We start from the raw sequence: 19,432 nt of genomic DNA, 5'->3' as shown, positions 1-19,432 counted from the left end.
GTGCCCGACATAAAACCCACACTCCTCACTCAACCCCCAATAGATCTCAGGGCCCCATGAGGCACCGCCCCTCCTCTGGCCTCCAGCTCCCTCCCCATCCTTTGCTGCCAGCTACATGGGCTACCCCTGACCCTGTGTCGCCCGCCCTTGGCAGGCTCCTCCCCATCAGTCTTGGGTTCAGAGTTCAAGGTCCTGTCCTGGAGACGCCTCCGATGGCCACCACGTGTGACACGGCCCCGTCACCCTCTCCTCCACGCCTCCCACTCCCACGTGGGTGCTCTGTGGCCTGGGCCACAAGTTCCTCCCTTCCTGGCCTGTTGACAGATTTACAACCTTGCCTGGGCTGGGAGGAGGCTGCTGAGCCTGCTCTTCTCACCACGACCTGACCCCCCAGCCCTGGCCGGGTCTGCAGCAGGGGTCAGCGGCTATTTCTGGAATGCGTGACTATCTGTATTCCTGACACCCGACCGAGGACCTGCTACTGTGAATCTGATTAAACCGCATGGAGAGAAACAGCTGCCGCCACTCACTGCTCATTGGAGACCTACTAATTAATCCGAGGACCCGGAGCGATCCCCTGGGAAGGCAGCCAGCTGGATCACCAGGGCCCTCCGCCCCCAACCAACCCCTTCACTCAGATTCTGAGTTGAGCTCTGCTTTCCGAAAGCGACACAGGTTGCCGAGGTCCTGAGTCGCACTCCAGGATGGATGGGGCTCCTGTGGGAGCCCCACACCAGCCACAGGAGGCTCTCACACCCCTGTGGCAGCCTCGGCACGGGCCGGCACCGCACAGACCAGCGGATGGCGTGGAACACACCAGCCAAGAACAGCAGTGGCTCAGCACTGCTGGGGATTTGCTGCTTTTACATTAAAATAGTCATATGGAGAAGGACAATCATGGGCACGAGGGTCCTATTGGCAAAAGAGGATCCACGCCTGCTCCCCGCGGGGCGCCTGTGGGTGAAGCTTGGCAAAGTCAGACAAGCACCCGGGCCCCAGGAGGCCCCGAGGGCACCGGGTTCTCCGTGGCCACTGCTGATGTCACAGTGTCCACGATTGTCTCCGTAGTGGTCTCCATGTCCCGGCTTCTCGCTCTCCCTCCATCCCCTCATCTCCCGGGCCTCTCAGGATGTGGGAGTGTTGGAGGAGCCCAAGCTAGTCCCCGTCTCGATCAAGCCAACTAACCCGCATGCGTCTGGAGTACCCGGAGGCCCACGACGCCAGGCCGCCTGCGCCTCCGTCCTTCCACACCTACGCACCGCGTCTCACCTCTTCCCAGCTGTTACTCATCTGCTGGGCGTTCAACTGTGCCATCTTGGCCAGCAGGAGCCTCACGCCACCGGCGCTGAGGTCTTGTCTGTCTTTAAAACCATCTTTGCCTCCTGCAAGGTCAAGGTGTTTTAGCCCCACTGGGCAACTTCCCACTGCCCCACACCTGGCTCCCCAACTTGTCCAAGGAGCCCTGGTCCCCGTCACAGGGAACAGCCTCGAGAAACACAGCAGTGCAGGCCCCAGGTATGTGCATTCTACTGGGGGAGGGGGATGTCACTGCTTCTAGCATGTTCCATCGTTAGCACTTGGCAACCATATGTGCAGTGCTGTTCCTTATCTGTGGGTTCTGCAGCCTCCGACTCAACCAAACAGGGACCAAACCTAGCTGGGAAAAAAATTATTCCCTAAACAAGAGGGGTGACAACTACTTCCATAGTGTTTACATCGTATTACGTGTGTATAACCTAGAGATGATTTAAGAGGAGGACGTATACAGATTATATGCAAATACCATGCCTTTTCCCAGAAGGGACTTGAACATCCCCAGATCTGGGTAGCTGCAGGGGTCCTGGATCCAAGGCCCTGTGGATTCGGAGGGACCACGGCGTAGAGGTACCCTCCAAGGGACACCGATGTCCCCATCTCCAGTCCCACACGTGCCCCCATTTGACACGGTCGGTGAGCACCCTGGCATCTGACAGCGTCCGTTTCCTCCCTGGCTCTATTCTGACAACAAGAGAATTCCAGACTGATGACTCCCAGGGCGCTGGCCACAGCGTGCTGGATGAACTGCCAGGCCTGCTTCCTGTTCTGCTAGACCTCAGAAAATGTCTACAACACACAGAGAACACAGCAGCTCGCTTCGTGTTTGTGAAGCGTCATCCTCCAGGCGATCCCTGGGAGTAGGACTGCTGAGTCCAGGGTGAATGCCCATGTGATCTTGCTGGTGTGACTTGGCCCCGCCGGGGTCCCACCACGACGCAGGTCCACCCACCGAGAGTGAGTGTGTTCCCCCTCTGCGGCACTCGCCCGTGATCCGGGCAGGTGTATGCTTCTGGAATTCTGCCAACCTGCCAGGTGAGCGACGGTATCAGAGTTGGCTTCATTTGTAGCCTCAACAACCTCTAATCTGCTGTGCCCACATCCCCGAGGTCAGGTGTGGGGCTCATCTTGAGGGTGCTGAGCCTCCCAGCTGGGGTGGGGGACACGGCCTCACTGTCCACCCACCCACCTTGATCCAGCCCCGGGGGAAAGTGCTGTCAGCATCTGTGGGACCTCAGAACCATGCCCTTCTCATTTCTGGGATACACCAGCCCCCCGCTGTCTTCAGCAGGCAAAAAGCCATGTCTGGCCTTTGGCTCTGAGTCCGAGGCCAGGGGTATGGGCAGGGGAGGGGCTGCCATAACCAACAGGGGCCTCTGCTGTCTGGCTCGGCACCTGCACTTCCCACGTTGGGCTCTCGGGCCACAGAGAGGCATCCTTAGAGATCCAGGCCGTGGGAAGATGTGACAGTGCCCCGACATTGCTGGGTACCAGTGTCTGGCTGTCCCCAGGTGGGAGTCACAGCGCTGACTCCGAGTGGATGCGTGGGGGAGTTCCTGCCCCAACCCTCCCAGCTCAAGCATTTAAGGGCCCGGAGGAACTCCAGATGTTTGGTCTCCATGGCGTGATGGTTAGGAGTGTGGGAACTTGGGCCGGGATGGGCTGGGGCACTGACCCTGGGGCTCCCCCACTTGCCACTGCTGTCTGGTATGAGTTCTTTCCAGCCCTGAGTCTGGGCTGAGTGGGGGTGGTAACAGGAGCCACCTCCAGACCTGCCGCGTGGAGCGAGTGGAGCTCTGTGTGCAGAGCCTGCACGCGCAGCAGGTGCTGAGTGAATGCCGACTTCATACACACAGGGGCAGCAGGCTGGCCAGGCCAAGTTCTTCTCACAGGGACTGGCTTCCCCTCTCACACTTTCCAAGTGAGAAGGACCCTGGAGCTGGCACGCCCCGCATGGGGGCATGCTGCAGAACTCGGTGGAAATGTTAGGTGGGAAGTTACAAACTCGCCTGTGCGGGTGAGAGGGGCATGGAAAATCAAAGCGCCTGCAGAAGCCCCCCTTGGGAGCAGCCCAGGACTCACACTGCAGAGTCCGGCCCAGACCCCGTTCACTTTCCAGGTGGCCTCAGCGCTTCCCCCTCAGGGAAATCCTCTCTTCTCAGCACCAAATGGGTTGCCTGGCCTGGTAACACCGAGCAGTGAAACCCTTCCATCCTTTCTCCAAGGCAGCACCCTAGGGGAGGCGCCTCTACCCGGCCAGGTGGGCTCCCCAGTCTGACAGCACTGAGCAGCCAGCCCTGGGGAGGAACTGCACCTAATTCACGCTCAGCGAACCTTTTGTTCTGGAAGAGGGGGTGGGGAGGAGAAATGGTGGACTGGACCCCTCTCCCTCCTAAGCCCAGTCTGAGTACTGACTGCACGCTCAGCTCTCGGCTCCCTCCTGAGCCGCCCGCCTGGCCTGCCAGGTGCATTCTCTCCATTAAACCGCGGAGCCTTGCTTGGCCCGGTCTGAGCTCTCTCCGGTTCTGTCTGGAGAGGTGCCCATCTGTTCTGACGGATGCCTCGCCATTAAACCTTGCTACCTTGCTTACCACTGCTCTCTCGCCTGAATTCTTTCTTGCGTGAAGACAAGAACACATCCCACCCATCGCTGCTAACGGAAAGACACTGCTGCAACTTTTTCATCCTGAAATTCTTAAGGTGAGATCAAGCGACAATTGCCCCACCTGCGCAGTCACACCAAAGCTGCCGTGCCTCGCACCCAGGGCTGCTATGGGCAGCTGCACAGCCTGTGCGTCAGCCAAATGGGCCCGGAGGGTGAGCTAGGCGAGAGCTGAAATGCAGGTGGATTTGGCGTGTGTCACGCTGTGCGGGCTGCAGCCAGCTGGGGGAGCAGGCACCTGTCTGCTCTCCTGGCAAACCTTGCGACGGAGCTGCAACCCGCAGAAATGGGGTCGCGTGCAGCTGCCACTGTCTCAGCAGCAGGCTCAGGGCCAGGGGGTCTGCGCTCAGTGGGAAGAGGGCGCCTTCTCCACGTCTGCAGGGGAGAGCCCTCTTCTAATTCGCACACAGACTCCAGACAGGGTGGTGGGCGCTCCGTTAACATCTGAAACCAGGCATCTGCAACACCAGCTTGGCCTGTGCTCTATGATCTAAGGTCTTTCATGCACAGAACTGTGCTACCAGGTCATAAAGATTCCACTTAAAATCCAAAGCTCGGGCTGGTGTGGAGGTGTAGCGGGTAGAGCCTCCACCCGCAGGACCGGCACCCCACGTGGGCACCGAATAGAGCCCTGGCTGCTCCACTTCCAATCCAGCTCCCTGCTAATGCACCTGGGAAAGCAGCAGCAGATGGCCCAAGTGCTTGGGCCCCTGCACCCACATGGGAGACCGGGAAGAAGCTCCTGGCTTCAGCCTGGCCCAGCCCTGGCCATTGAAGCCATTTGGAGAATGAACCAAGGAATGAAGATCTCTCTCTGTCTCTCCTCCTCTAACTCTTTCAAATAAATAAATAAATGTCAAAAAATTTCAATTCTGTTTCAGGAACAGAGACAGAAAAAGCAGACATCCCCCACTGCCCGGAAGCATTGTGGCTCCTAGCTGGGCTGCGGCTGTCATGTCCCCCAGAGGGCCAGGCCTCCAGCTCCAGGCTGTGTTCTTCCCCAGTATCTTGGGGGCCCCCTGCACTGCTCCCTTGGGGAACCTGACCCCATAACCACGGTGCTCACTGCAGACCCGGGGGGGGGGGGGACTGGGATAGGTGGAGGTGGTTGCTTGGATACGCCCCCTCGCTTGCTGAGGTTTCCATGGAAGACAGGAGTCTCCTCCGGCCACCCCCCTCCCTCTCCCGCTTCTCGCATCTTCCTTCGGAGCCACCGTCCGAAAGCATCGCTCCTCGCGAGTCAGCCGAAGGCTCCACTTCCACACCCTCCTGTCTATCACAGCTCGGGATGGCTTCTGAGACAGCCCATGCCTCTCCTCCTCTCTGTCATGGTCAAGATCAAGTCTTGCTTGCCTTGTAAATTACAACGCTGGGTGGACTCGGAGCAGGCAGACGAGCCCGGAGCAGAGCAGAGGGTGCGTGTCTGGGCACAGGCGTCAGGTGCTCCTCCTGTTCAGGGGGACAAGTGGCCTGCACGAGTGTCCAGCCTCCACGCCGTCCCAACCCGAAACACCTGCCTGACCCCATCGCCCCCTCACACGCCAAGTGCTGGCAAGGCGAGAGATGCGTCTGTCTGGACAGTCCCAGGTGGCTCCTCTTGGTCCGCTCCCTTGCAAAACTCTCCGATTTTCAACAACAAATCCTGCGGAGACTCTAAGCGTAGCAATAGCATCAAACAGCATGGTTACAGTGGCTAGTTAGGAGCTACACAAGGTCTTCAAAGAGTTCACGGGAATGTGCATCATGAAAAAAAGCTGTGCATAAACATCAAAATCCTTTACAGGCAGTGTCCACAGGTCCCACAGGGCCCAGGGATCCTGCATCTGCCACAGAACCCTGCCAGCCCTCACTCGGCTGCTTGCTGGCCTGAGGGCCTGGGAGCTCTCACCTCTGTCCAGGCCTCTTGCCCCGACCTGGCTGGCTTCTGGGCGGCCAGACAGAGGCAGGCCCCTTGAGATCTGGCCACCAGGCACACTTGGCTTCACTGAACAGGGGGCAGCCCCTGCCCTGGGAGCCCAGTTGCTGAGTGCAGGCGGTGTGGGCGCCTGGTGGAAAGAGGAGCTACTACCACCCGCGGCATCCAGCTGAGCCCTAAGGAGCTGAACCGACCAAGATATGCACCTGCTGGCCTCTCCCTGGCGCTGGGCCGGGGCCAGGGCTGTTGGGCTTGCACACATGTGTCAGCCCTAGGTTGCTGGAGATGCTTTGCTTTCGCAATGTGCACTGCCGTAGGGCCCGCCTGGTTCTTCCGGACTTCCCTGGTCCAGAGCTCCTGGACGAGCAGCCTGTCAGGGTGCTGGGGCTGGAAGGTCAGTGGACAGAGGGCCGCAGGGCGGAGGACGGCTGGGTCCCAGTCCTCTCTGAGCCCCGGTGAGAGGCAGGCTGCCGTGCAGGCGTGCCTCCTCCCACGTCTCTGGCGAGCTGGCAGCGTTCAGCAGCTGTCCGGCTTCCTCGGAGGGTGGGTGAGAGGCGTGAGGGGGCGAGGGTCTCCCCACCAGGGTATCTTCTCCCTGGCGTTTTGAGTCATGCAACTGTGTGGCCAGACCACCACAACAGGTGCTCCCATGAGGCCTGCGGAGGCTGGAGGCGCCCTCAGCTGTGGGCTTCAGACTCCCGACTGCCCGTTCCACTGTGTCCACAGCATCTGCCCACAAGCCACGCCCACCCCAAGAGCCACAGCGCAAGCAAGTCACCACGTGGACAACTGCTAACCACTTCTACCCACCACGGCTATGGACTATGCCGGCTCGCCAGGCAGGTCCCTGAGCCAGGTACAGCTTTCCCCGGCTTAAATCCCACCTCCCCAGGACAGGTGCTGGGCCCCCTGGGTCCCATGGCAGAGTACCTGGGCTGCACACCTGGCGCTGCCTGCAGCTTCCTGCTAATGCACACTCGGAGACAGTGACATCGCAAGTTCTTTGGTCCCTGCCGCCCACATGGGACACCTGGATTGATTCTGGCTCTCGGCACTGGCCTGGCCCAGCCCTGACTATCGTGGACGCTTGGTGATGTCAACCAGCAGATGGATGCTCACTCTCTCTCAGATAAATAAAACTTAAAAAAACCAAATTCCACTTTCCGCTCTGTCGGGCAGTACCTGGGCCTCAATGCTCTCATCTGAAAAGTGGGAATAAGTCACAGGGCTGCTGGGAAAATGTATGGGATTTATAGTCCGTGCGTGCCCGGGCTATAAAATATTCCACAAATATATATAAAAACTCGATTCATGACCCATGCATTAATTATAAATATTATTTTTAAAATACCAGACTCGAGGAGTCGATGCGTTTCAACCCCACTCTGTACTCAGCCGCAGTCCCCAGCCCCAGGCTGAATTAGAAGGCGCCACTCTCAATCAGGCCAAGTTTTTAACTCAGTGCCTAAAAACGCCTCTCGTGCCTCCGGGCACCGGGGCCTGTGCGGCAGCATGTCTCAGCCACTGGCCAGTCCATGCGGGCGGAGCTATTTAAAAAGCTGGGCTGGAGCCCAGGCCACAGTATAGCCAGGGCCGGCCTCACTGGTCTCCCTCGTTCCTGGAACGCGAGCCTGGGCGTCCTGGGTGCTGGGTCCTCTTGACAGGACATCAATCTGCAGACTCTGGAATGTCCAGCCTGACCCAGGGGCTTTGTCCACCCGGGCCTGGAGCCGCTTTGGGACCTGCAAAGCCCAGTATGCACGTGATGTGGCTTGTGGGACGAGACTGTCTCCAGGAGAGCTATGCACCTTTTTAAGAGCGTCTTTATAAACTGGAAGTGACGTGCCATCACCTGCTTGACCTTGGCACTCTCTCCGTGGGAGCTCTGGGCTCCAGATCAGACCACCACCACCTCCACGCTGCAGGGCCTCAGGTGGGCTCATGGCAGTTGGTCCCACTGAGCCCATCATATCATCAAGGTACCAGAGACAGGAGTGAAGCCACCTTGGATCACCTCAGGGAACAGCAGTGAGGGGTGCCCGCCGACACCAGGTGAGATGGAAGAACTGCCCGGCCGAGCCTGGCCACTCCTGACACACGTGGTCTCCTTGGGTCAGTGCTCAGCCATGCTTGGCTGCCACCGCAGAGGCCACCTCTGACCGTAACCTGCCTCCCAGGCTCACGCCAAGGCCCTCCTGGGACAGAGGCCACCTGGGACAGAGCACCTTTCTGTGCTGTGGTTTCAAGGTCATGTCCTGACCCCAGCATGAAAAGGTGGGCGCCACGGCCTGCCCCATCACAGAGGCTGCGGCACCACCGGGAGCACCAGGGGTCTCTCTGAGCCCACCTGGGAAGGGAGCTGGGAGTAACGGACAGCCAGGCTCAAGGTCACTGCCTCGGCTCGCACCTGAACCTCAGCCTGGGCTGCCCCCAAGGGTGCTGGCATTCCCTGGGGCTGGTGTGTGGCCACTCGGCTGCGGACAGAGAGTGGACAGGGCGGGAGGGGGCAGGAGAAGGCCCCTGGCCCACGTGGCCGAGAGAACGCTGGGAAGCCTTTACTCCCGGGGTCAGCTTGCAGAGCAGAGGCTGGGACCAAACCCACAAACCCAGGGTCTCAGGGGGCTCTGACCGGGTCCTCTATGCTGCTGTGACTACCCCCGGAGCCCCTCGGAGCCAAGTCTTGGGGTTCCACTGCACAGCAGGGTGCAGACCGTGGACCACGATGCACTGTGCATTTCCCAGTAGCTGAGAGAGGACTCAATGCTCCCAGCGAAGCAACCATCAGTGTTTAAGCTGACGGCATGCCGAGGGCCCTGGCTGCGTCATCACACGGGGCACAGGTGCACGGACCCCGCTCCTATGTCCATTTACCACGGCAATGAAAAATGTGAACAGCCTATCGCCTTGAAAGCAACCTTTCGGGGGACACACCCAATCTACAGCCCCAGGCGTTACCTCTCCTCTGCCCCCTGCTGCTCACAGGGCCGGCTCTGCGTGGGGAGCTGCAACCCACGACCGTTCAGACTTACGACCTTGTAGCTCCAAGGTCAGAAGTCCAAAATGGTCTCACTGGGCTGAATCTGGGTGTAGACAGGGCCCCGTCTCTTCCAGAGGCTTCAAGGGAGAATCCGTCTCCTGGCTTCTCTGCTCCCAGAGGCTGCCCACACCCCTGGCTTGCAGCCCCTTCCTCCATCCTCACAGCCAGGCACAGTGGGCAGCGTCCTCACTGGGGGTCACTCTGGCCGCTGCTTCTGTCGCCACAGTTCCTCCTCCTGCTCTTCCGCTATAAGGACCCAGGTGACTGCACTGGGCCCATAGGACGACCCAGGCTAATGCCACTCAACCCTAAGTCCCCTCTGCCATTACCCCCTGCCCCACCCACTCACAGGTGCCAGGAAGGAGGCGGCAGCTACAAGCCTTGAGCCCATCAGGCAGGGACGCTGCCTCAGAAAGTGTCCCATAGGACACAGAGCCTGAGCTGGGACACAGAGGCAGAGTGGCCAGCAGGGGCCTGGGGGAGGGCTGAGCACAGTGCAGCGGCTCTGGGTGGGGGAGGGGGACAGCCACAGCCAGGAACACAGCGAAGGAGTACTAGAGCATCCCTGTGCTGGTGGACAGAGACACGGCCCGCCTGGGACGCTCACTGCTCCAGCCCTGGGGGACACGGGGCCTGCCTGGAGTGTTCTGCCCTGGGGGGACACAGGGCCCGCCTGGGACGCTCACTGCTCCTGCCGTCCACTCCTGCCCTGAGCCTCTAGCTGCTGAGCTCCAGGCTGTGGCCCTGAAGGGTCACCACAGTCACCTCCCGCTGTCCCCTACGGCAAAGCCTGGACGCCAGGTGTGCCTTCCCAGCCCCAATGCGCTGCTCTCCTGGCGGCATTGGGTTCCGCCCCTGCGTGGACGCGCTCTGCTCACCAGCATCCCCAAAGGGCTGTACGCTTTCCTGCTTCTCTCTCAAGGGAGATTGAGGCCTCCCGGGGGCCACGGGGCGGGTGAGTGGAGTTCAAGCTCTGTGTGTGTGTGTGTGTGTGTGGGGGAGGCACACACCAAAGAGCTGGCGGCCGCCACGGCCACCACCAATACCACCCAAGGGGTCCTGAGGAAAACCGGCTTCGACGGAGACCGTGATGCTATTTCTTTGTCTTTTGGACGGCAGCAGTGGTCGATGTCGGTACAAAAGCAATGGCGGACAAAATGCTGGTGTCTTTGCAGAAATCACGCCAGGGCATCGAGCCGTGTGGTGGCCACTAGGTTCTGTCCGCCACACACGCACGGGGAAAGGAAACAACGGAAGGGCGGTGTTACTCAGAAACGCCCTTGGGGCCAGCACTGTGGCGCAGCAGGTTAAGCCACCCCTTGCCAGGCCGGCATCCTATAGGCGAGTGCTGGTTCACGTCCCGGCTACTCTGCTTCCGGCCTGGGGGGTAGCCTGCGGGCTGGGATGCCCGAATCCCACCACTGGAGTGCTCGATCGAACCAACTGAGCTCACTCACGATTCCAGCTCACGTGGTTGGGTCCCTGCCACCCCTCGAGGAGACCCGGATGCAGTCCCGGGCTCTTGGTTTCAGCCTGGCCCAGCCCTGACTGTTGCAGGCATTTGGAGAGGGAACCAGTGGACGGGAGTGCTCTCTCTCTCTCTCTCTTGCTCTAACAATTAATCAATCAATTAACAAAACCAAACTGCCGCATAGTGAGTTTAAATTTGATATCAAATCCCCAAGGATGTGATTGGGCAGCGGCCACGCTGCTCCTCCTTCCAGCTGCGCATCTGCATGGGCCAGGGCTCCCCCAAGGCCGCGGACCACAACACAGCATGCAGGGTGGGAGCAGCGGCTACCGCTCTGACGCAGGGACTGCACGGAGACGGCGGCCACGCGCGCTCTCCTCTGGGAAAACAGTTACTGTCCACAGAGAACTAAGCCCCCTTCCGTTAGCATGGGCAGCTGCTGCTGTTTTAAGTACACTGTGGAAGACTCAGGCCTTTTCTCCCCGTTTTGATTTCTAAGATGGTGAATACAGACAGATGAAACCACAGAGGCGGACGCTCACTGGGGTCCTCAGTTTTGTAAGAGCGCAAAGTGGCCCCGCGGCCGGAAGTCTGAGACAGGCTCACCGGATGGGGCACAGCCACGGCCTGGACGCAGCAGAACAGGGCAAAATGTCCAATTACAGGAAAGTGGCTAAAAATCACGGCACCTCCACGTGCTACAACATTAGGCGGTCGTTAAAATTATGTTCCCGAAGAGTTTGTACTGTTACGGGCAAGTGTGCACCACCTCAACACGCTGTTACGAGATTAAAAGAGGAGAGAAGCCAATTTTCATGAGCATCATTTGTGCGATGCCTTACTTCTTGGGGAAACACGAATTGGAGGCGGCCGGCGAGGATCTGCAGGCCCCAAAAAGCTACCAGCCAGGCTCCGAGCTCCCCACGTGGGATTTCGGGGTCTGCCTGACTTGCTCATCCTGTCGCCCACCAGAATGTGCTGGAAGCCTGGTGGGGCTCCAGGGGCCTGGGCCACCCCTAACGGGATCAGGTGACCAACGTCTCCAAGCGGATCTGAGAATGTCTGCAACGCCCCTCCTGTCTGAGGATCACTCAACACCGGTGCCCGGGGTCCTAGGCAGGGGCCACATCTCATTTAACCCTCACAACAACCCCACGCAGCAGCTACCATCATGAACCCTAATTATAGGAAAAAGAAGTCTGGCTTCTTTACCCTTAGCAAAGGAACTGTGGTTCGGCGCAGCCAAGGAATCTGCCAAAGGCCACATAGCGGGGATGTGGCAGACCTGGGCCAGCCCAGCCCTGACGTCACAGCCCACCGTCCCACGAGTGACCGGGCTGAGACGGCGTCTGATATCTCACAGCCAGCCCGACTCCATTCCCGGTGAGCACACCGTAGGGAAGCTGAGCTGTCTGGGGCAGCAGGAACGTCTGTGTCTGTGCTGCCCGGCGCTGTGCCCGAGCCGAGCTGCCTGCCGGCCCTGAACCTCACACAGGGTCCCCATCGGTGACAGGGCCCACGGCTCCGAGCAGGACCAGGGCACGGGGGTGGGGAAGTGCTGGCCCAGGGCGGGTGCTCAGCCAAGCTCCCCCTGGGCACTGCCCGGTCCTTGGCGCCTTGGTTACTCTCCTCCGTAAGAGCGGCCCCACAAGGCGCATCTCTTGCCTTTTGGAAGGGGGGGGGGGGGCTTTAGTGACAGACAGGAACTCACAGCCCAGAGTCAGAAGGATTCCCGTACAGTCGAGCAGTTCCCTCCCACCCACGGTCCGCTTTCCGTGGTTCCTGTTATTTATGGCCAACCGCAGTGCACAGATATTGAATGGAAAATTCCAGAAACAGACAACTCATACATTTTAAATAACTTCTACAATAGTATATGGTTGTCATCGTTCTATTTTTATGATGGGTTATTGCCGTTAGCCTCTTCCTGGGCCTAATTTATGAATGAAACGCTGCGTTCAGGAAAAGGCACGGGATGCGGTCAGAGTGGAACAGGCGCTGCCGCTTCAGCTACGTGCGGCCCTGAGCCTCGTGGGCACCATGGAGAAAGACGCAGGACAGCAGGACCTGCGCCCTCTTCTTGGCTTCTCACAATCTCCTATGGCATCTGCACTACTGTCCCATGACTCGGATGAGCAAACTGAGGTCTGGAGAGGCAAGGCTGCTGTGTCCAAAGAGCAGGGGGCAAAGGAGCCTCCACGGTTCCCCTGCCTTTTCCTCCGTGCCCGAGAGCAGTGGGGAGAGGGTTTTCTCCTCTTGACGGGGACAGCGGGGCAAACCTGGGTCCGTTTTTTGTCTGGCCGAGGACCTGGAAGGCTGGCTTCTCTCGTCCCTGGCACACACGTAGGGGAAGGCAGCTGCTTCCTGTGCCAGGGAAGCTCAGTGAGACCCAGGCCCCGACCTTCTCCCAGGAGACTCCCGAGAAAGGGAAGGGTGTCTGGACGACGCCGGAGTGAGCGCGGCTCAGCCACGTCTATCTAGACCCCCGGACGGCTGTGCAAAGAAAAAGTGAGTGTGTTGGGCAGGCCTCCCAGGCTCAGCCCTGGCGCGCACCACTGCCCACGCCCAGAGTCCGGTCTCGGCGAGGCCAATGGAAACACCACCCTCAACGGGACAGGGCTGCCACCCGCCTCTGGGCGCCCACGTGTGGCTGCAGAGAACTGAGAAAGGCTACTGAGCGCTCTGGGTCTCGGCCCACCCTCCGCGACCACTGCCCGGCTTCCCAGGGCGCACTGGCTGGGGACCCTGCCCCCACAGAGCGGATCTCTGGATCTCCTGGATCCTCCCTGACAGAGCCAAGACAGCGCCCAGCCCCCTGCAGCCAGGCATGGCCACGTGGTGGAGCCGGTGCCACGGGAAGTCTCGGGGCCGAGGGGGTGGCTCTGTCCCCGGCTCTCACGGACGCAGAGGAGGGGAGACGCCTGCCGCTGTGGAACCGCTCACCGGGAGCGGGTGGGGGGCAGACACAGGCTCCCCAGCCACGCTGTTTGGGGCCCCTCGGGGACAGCAGCTTGGATCCGCCCAACTAACGAACCTGCTCGGCTTCAGGACGTCATTCAGAAGGAATCATTCGTCGCTCTAGGAATCGGCAGGGCGAAAGCATTGTGCGAGGTTTCGGTGCCTTTTCCCCCAAGAGAATCAAAGCTGAGTGCAGGCGAACCAGGCTGAGCACGTGGCCCCCTGGCTTCCTCCTGCCTCGAGCAATTCTTGGCCAGAGTGGTCGTGGGGCCACGGTCTGTCTCACCAAGGGAGCACGCGGGCACCCACACCGTGTTGTTTTCCAACTCTTGCTTCCGGGCACTGGATGTTGGACTTCCTGGGGGGAGGGGGCTGCCCTGTGCCAGGCACCACAGTGAGCGAGAGTGACATGGGACCAAGGAATCACGAGCAGAGACACCAGAGCATCACACTGCCCCACGGATGCAGCCCGGGACTGCCAGGAGACAGAGGGACCCAGTGTTGGTCCAGCACTGATGCCCACCTGCCATTCACACCGCCATGGACGACACACAGCAGTCACATGGAAGGAGAGCTGCACCCAGGGGACACGGCCGCCTTGGCTGGAGCGGGTGCCGGGAGACCCAAGTCCATCCGCAGACCCCCACCGAATCACCACTGCCAAGCGGAGCCCTGGGCGGAAGGCCGGTGCTGACTCATCACACAGCCTGCTGGCTCATCACTCAGCCTGCTGACTCATCATGCAGCCTGCTGACTCAGTACTCAGCCCGCTGACTCATCACTCAGCCTGCTGACTCATCACTCAGCCTGCTGACTCATCATTCATCTTGCTGACTCATCACACAGCCTGCTGACTCATCACTCATCTTGCTGACTCATCACTCAGCCTGCTGACTCATCATTCATCTTGCTGACTCAGTACACAGCCTGCTGACTCATCACGCAGCCTGCTGACTCATCACTCACCCTGCAAGGCTTCTTTGGCTCTGGCCAGCTCCTGCTCCTTCTGGGCCAGCTGGACCCTGAGCTCGGTGGCCGAGAGGACCTCAGAGGCCCTGCCGCCCTGGGACTCCTCCAGGTCCTTGGCCAGCATGTCCTTCATCTGCCGGAGAAGGTGGACTTCCTCCTGGAGCCGGGACACTTCTTCTCGCAGCAGCCCTGCGGGAGAGAGGCACACGGTTAGAGGGCGGGGGCGCTGGCTGCCGCTCACCCCTTCCAGGCTCGCCTTCAGAGCCTTCCCTGGCCGCGTGCGTGGAAAGACCCCCGCCCCCAACTCCAGCCACCGCCAAGTTCTTCCGAAGAGCCCCGCCCAGATGCACTGCACGAGGGCCCCCTCACCACACTCTCAGGGCCTCCCTCCGATGTCACTGCTCGGACAGTGTCCACCTGATGGCCGGCAGGCCGAGGAGTCTGGATTCCACCACGAGCCAGCAGCCAGCCGAGTTAAGCTTGACAGGCGTGAGCTCAGGTAACGCCCAGGACCCTCCGGGACTCGGACCCTCACAGCCCCGTTTTACGGATTAGGACGGGGAGGTTCGGAGAACTGAACTCCAGCGGGCCAGAAAGTCAGTTGACAGCAGAGGCAGAACTTGAACCCACAGCTCACAGCACATAGCCTGCAAGCTCTGCCCCCGTGGGCACCGAGGCCGGATGTCCACGCCTGACCGTCCCGGAGAGCGGAGCCCGAGGGAGGTGACAGCAGCGACACCGCGGGCAGCGTCTCCTCCCCACTCAGACCTGCCCCTGTGTGCAGGACTCCCCCGGATGGAGGCTGGGAGAACAGCAGTGCCTTGGGGAAGTCCCCGCTGGCCCGCAGGGCCACGTGCGCTCAGGAAGTATCCTTGGCCCTGTCACGCCCGGAGGCCACTGCTCCCGGGCAACCACAAACACAGGGCCCCAGTGGTGCCTCTGCCTGGAACACCCGCCCGGCTCCTCCAGGCGCCCCACCTGCCTGCATAGTGCTCCCCACTGTATGGGAAATGCAGGTGGCGGGGAGCAAGCGCAGCGCACTTGGCCCTGTGTCCCTGGCCCCTCCTCCCTCTGTCTCCCTCAATCCTCAGCTCTGTGCATTCAGCCACTCGCCACAGCAGAGGACCACGAGGGCCGGGTCCCCACGCCCACGGCGGCACCTGCCACCAGCTGCCTTGACTGAGCGGCCACGGCTCCCCGACTCGGGCTGGGCCACCCGGCGGCTCCCTCTCCCTGCCCACTGGCCCTGCCATCTAATCTAACAAGGGCACCAGGGTGGGGCATGGGGAAGGCAGGGGCAGCTCTGGCCACACTGGACATGTGTGGTGACAGCAGCCAGGCTCCCTGCTGCCGAGGGTAGCACATCCTCCCGGGAGCTGGGGGTACAGTCCTGGCAGGTGAGGGTCCCAGAAGGGGCGTGGCTGGCACGGCACTGGGGCTGCCCGGTCTCAGGCCGGGCAAGTGATAGCGAGCAAGTCCCTCCCCGGCCAAGCCTCAGACCCCCGGGCTGGAAATCGGGCGTGACGCCATGCGGTGGCGGGGCACCAAGGCCATCCAGGAGGGCGCCATCCTCTGCACACCATCAAGGCAGCCGGGACCACTTCCAGCACCTCACCATCCACCGTCAGCACCCGCTCGCCCTCCTGGGGGACCCTCTGGCCTCGAGGCTGAGCCAGGCAAGGCCAGGTCCAGGGGGTTAGGGCGCCCCCCACCCCCCAGGGGCCTGGAGGAATGGAAGTGAGGAGTCCTGCCCGCGCCCTCATCCACCTGCCACCTCCTCTTCTGAGGCCCTGGTCCAGGCCCCCACCCCGCCAGGGGCACTTGCCACCTGCTGGGTCCCATGGATGCCTCCCCGGCCCCGGCCCCTTTCAGTTCCCTGAGGCGGCAGACTCTACCCCATCAGGGCCTGGGCAGTGCCGTCACCTGTGGGGCAGCTCCCGCCCTTCCTCGCATGGCCCTTGTAGCCCGATGGCCTCAGCCTGAGGAGAGGCGGGCACCCTCCCAGCCAGCTGTGCCAGCACATCAGCCAACCCAAACCAGCCCCTTCCGGCACGGCAGGCTTCCGGAGAGCAGCGCCCCGGCCTCTGTCCTGCACCTGCACCGTCGCACACACTGCCCGGCCGCGCATGCTCAGATGACGCGCCACACGTGCTCGGGGACACCTGCGAGTGGCTCGGTCCACCCAGCACACGCTGGCAGGTGCCGGTCCCCTGCCAGCTGCCACTCCAGGCGTGGGGGCTTCTGGGGGAGTGTCGCAGACAGGCCCTGCCCCCAGCTCGGTGAAACCCAGACCCCTCTGCGCCACCTATCGGAAAGACCCCCAAGCCCTGAGCCTGGGAGGCAGGGCGTGTGTAGGCAGCGCCAAGCTGCTCTCCACTGCTGGACGCAGGGGCAGGGGGGCTCAGAAACAGCCAGGCCCCCTGAGCCACATCTCTGAGCCACACATCAAAGCAGATGAGCTCCGGGGGCTCCCCTCCCTCGCCCTCATTCCAGACAAACACGGCGGGCCGTCCCCACCCCAGCCCGTGCAGGGGCTCCCGCGGGGGAGAAGGGAGCTGCTTTGGCCTCAAGAACCTGCAGAGAGGGGAGGTGCACGAGGCGGGCTGCACACGGAGGGGCTGCTGCGGGGAGCACGGGAGGGCAGCGTGAGGTCAGGGGGCTGCGAAGTGGCCCCGAGCCTCCAGCACATGGGCAGTGCTCGGAGCAGGAACAAGCTGGAGAGGCCTGATTCTAAAAGGCCTCAGCCCGGTCAGAGCTGTGGCACAGTGGGCTAAGCCTCTACCTGTGCCACCGGCATCCCACATGAGCACTAGTTCGAGTCCCGGTTGCTCCTCTTCCGATCCAGCTCTCTGCTATGGCCTGGGAAAGCAGTAGAAGATGGCCCAAGTCCTTGGGCCCCTGCACCCATGTGGGAGATCTGAATGGAGCTCCTGGCTTTGTCCTGCCCCCAGCTCTGGCCATTGCAGCCATTTTGGGAGTGAACCAGCAGACGGAAGACCTATTTGAAAGTCAGAGTTACACACAGAGAAAAGGAGAGGCAGAGAGAGAGAGAGAGAGAGAGAGAGAGAGAGAGGTAGGTCTTCCATCTGCTGGTTCACTCCCCAATTGGCTGCAACAGCTGGAGCTGCGCCAATCCAAAGCCAGGAGCCAGGAGCTTCTTCCAGGTCTCCCATGCAGGTGCAGGGGCCCAAGGACTTGGGCCATCCTCCACTGCTTTCCCTGACGCAGAGTTAAACTTGAATGTCCGACAGACAGCGGTCACTCAGGGGATGAGTGTGTCCCGAACGTGGCATGGGAGACACTTACACTGAAAACTGACTCTTTCCTGGTGGATTGGTCTGAAATTGGAATTTATTCCATAAACCACTCCCATCCCATGGGATTCTGGAACGAGGCAATCCCGGGGGGTGGGGGGTGGGGGGTGGGGGAGGCTCAGTCTCTTCTTGCCTTGAACTTGGAGGCAGGCAGAGAGGAAGGCGGGGCTCGTGCCACAGGCGCTCCCTGGCCAACAGTGGCAAAGGCAGGCTTTTTCCCACACTCACCTTCCTAACAGGTGTACCTGACACCCAGGGCGTGTACCCCTCCCCCACAGCAGAGATCTGAGCAAAACACAGGAGCCGGGAGGGCAGGGTGCCAGGTGCGGCACCTGTGGGAGCCAAATCCTAGGAGGCCGGGCCAGAAAGACGCTTCCACGGGGAGAGAGGGCCTTCCCCGAGCTTCCGCACTGCACCTGCCCCGCTGGGGGGACGGGGGGGGGGGCCCTGATCACCAGGCCCAGGCCCTTCCAGGAGCAGACGCAATCCCGGCTCTGCATCACAGGAAGCCCGAGGAGGCTCCAACACCCAAGGCAGGCGCGTTTGCTCCCTGGGCCTCAGCCACCTCACCTGTGAAATGGGGGCAAGGAGCATAAACCACAACGAGCAACAACAACCACACACAGAGCACCACGTGGACGCCCAGCAGGCCAACCACCGCGTGCGCGCTCAGCCACAGTCGGCAGAACCAGGAAGCCCTGAGCGTCTGCCTTGCTGTGTGACCTCGGGCGAGCCGCTGCCCTTCTCTGGGCCTTCAGGCTAGTGTCCTTGGAGGCACCCACTCTTGACGACCCTGGACGAATGTGTCTTTCCTCCCCGGGGGACAGAGAGGCCCAGCGCCCCAGCCTACAGCTGCCCCGCTCAGGACGGAAGCCTCTGAGCGCCAATCAATTAAAATGAAGTAAGATGAACGCGGGTGCCCGTTGCCCCAGCCGTATTTCAAATGCACACCCGTGGCTGGGGGCGAGGGTGCGGGGACCCGCAGGGACGACCAGGAGCCAGGTGCGCGCGGGGTGCTCCCGGTCCCTGCGGGTCCCCACGGCGACGTGAGACGGAGGAGGGCTGGGATTCGGATGCACCTGCCGCAACGCGGCCTTGGAGGCCACGGCCAAAGGCGGAGGAGCTGCTCCTGGAGACACAGTCCTGCCCCCTGGCCAAGGACAAAAGCAGCAGAGCTCAGCTGTGTACCTTCCCACCCACGCCGAGGTCTCCTGGAGCCAGAGGTGAGCGTTGCCCGGGAGACGCGGCTCTCCCGCCCCAGGGGAGCTGCCAGTTACCTCCAGTGCTGCCCTGGGGCGACTGTGCGACTGGCGGTGGGGCGCCCAGAGGCCCCTGGCTGCTTCCTCACCGAGGGCGCGGGGCAGCCACGCACCCACCCGAGGAAGGGTGCACACGGGAGGGCGACGCCAGCTGGGCAGGCCCTGTCTTTCTGCAGGCCACTGTTTATTGTTTGCGAGAACACCCAGTTCCACTCTCTCAGAGCATGGCTGACTTCCCAGCCTCCTGGCCTCCAGGGTTGCCCACGTGACTTAGTCCTGGCCAGTGAGGCACAAAAAGGTCCTGAAGAGACCTGTCCTTTCAGACAAAAGGACTTGGCCCTCTCCCCATCTTCTTGTCTGGAGAGGGGACTCAATGGCTGGAGCTGCAGCAGACGCTTTGTCACAAGGAGGCAACTTAGGCTCCAAAGGCTCTTGGTCTGGGTGTAGAAGTCTGGCCTCCCTCAGCCGAGGCCCAAAGAGCGATCATATGACAATCATGCGTTATGCGACCAACAGTGATACTACCATCAGGT

The 19,432-nt window shown here is 61.3% G+C and overlaps 1 protein-coding gene across 2 annotated transcripts in view; it reads right to left on the bottom strand.

The window, feature by feature from the left end:
* Positions 1-19,432, bottom strand: part of KAZN (kazrin, periplakin interacting protein) — a 114,864-nt gene that overhangs the window by 78,478 nt on the left and 16,954 nt on the right. For both annotated transcript variants that reach the window (XM_062193099.1, XM_062193098.1), the window contains one exon: positions 14,324-14,515. In XM_062193099.1, coding sequence (XP_062049083.1) covers positions 14,324-14,515 — 192 coding nt within the window. Of the gene's footprint in view, positions 1-14,323; positions 14,516-19,432 lie in introns of those variants that run through there.

This window comes from Lepus europaeus, chromosome 5 (genome assembly GCF_033115175.1).
Source record: "Lepus europaeus isolate LE1 chromosome 5, mLepTim1.pri, whole genome shotgun sequence".
In the NCBI taxonomy this organism is placed as follows: Eukaryota; Metazoa; Chordata; class Mammalia; order Lagomorpha; family Leporidae; genus Lepus; species Lepus europaeus.
The sequence above is the reverse complement of the archived record's forward strand: the minus strand, read 5'-3'. Positions and strand labels throughout refer to the sequence as shown.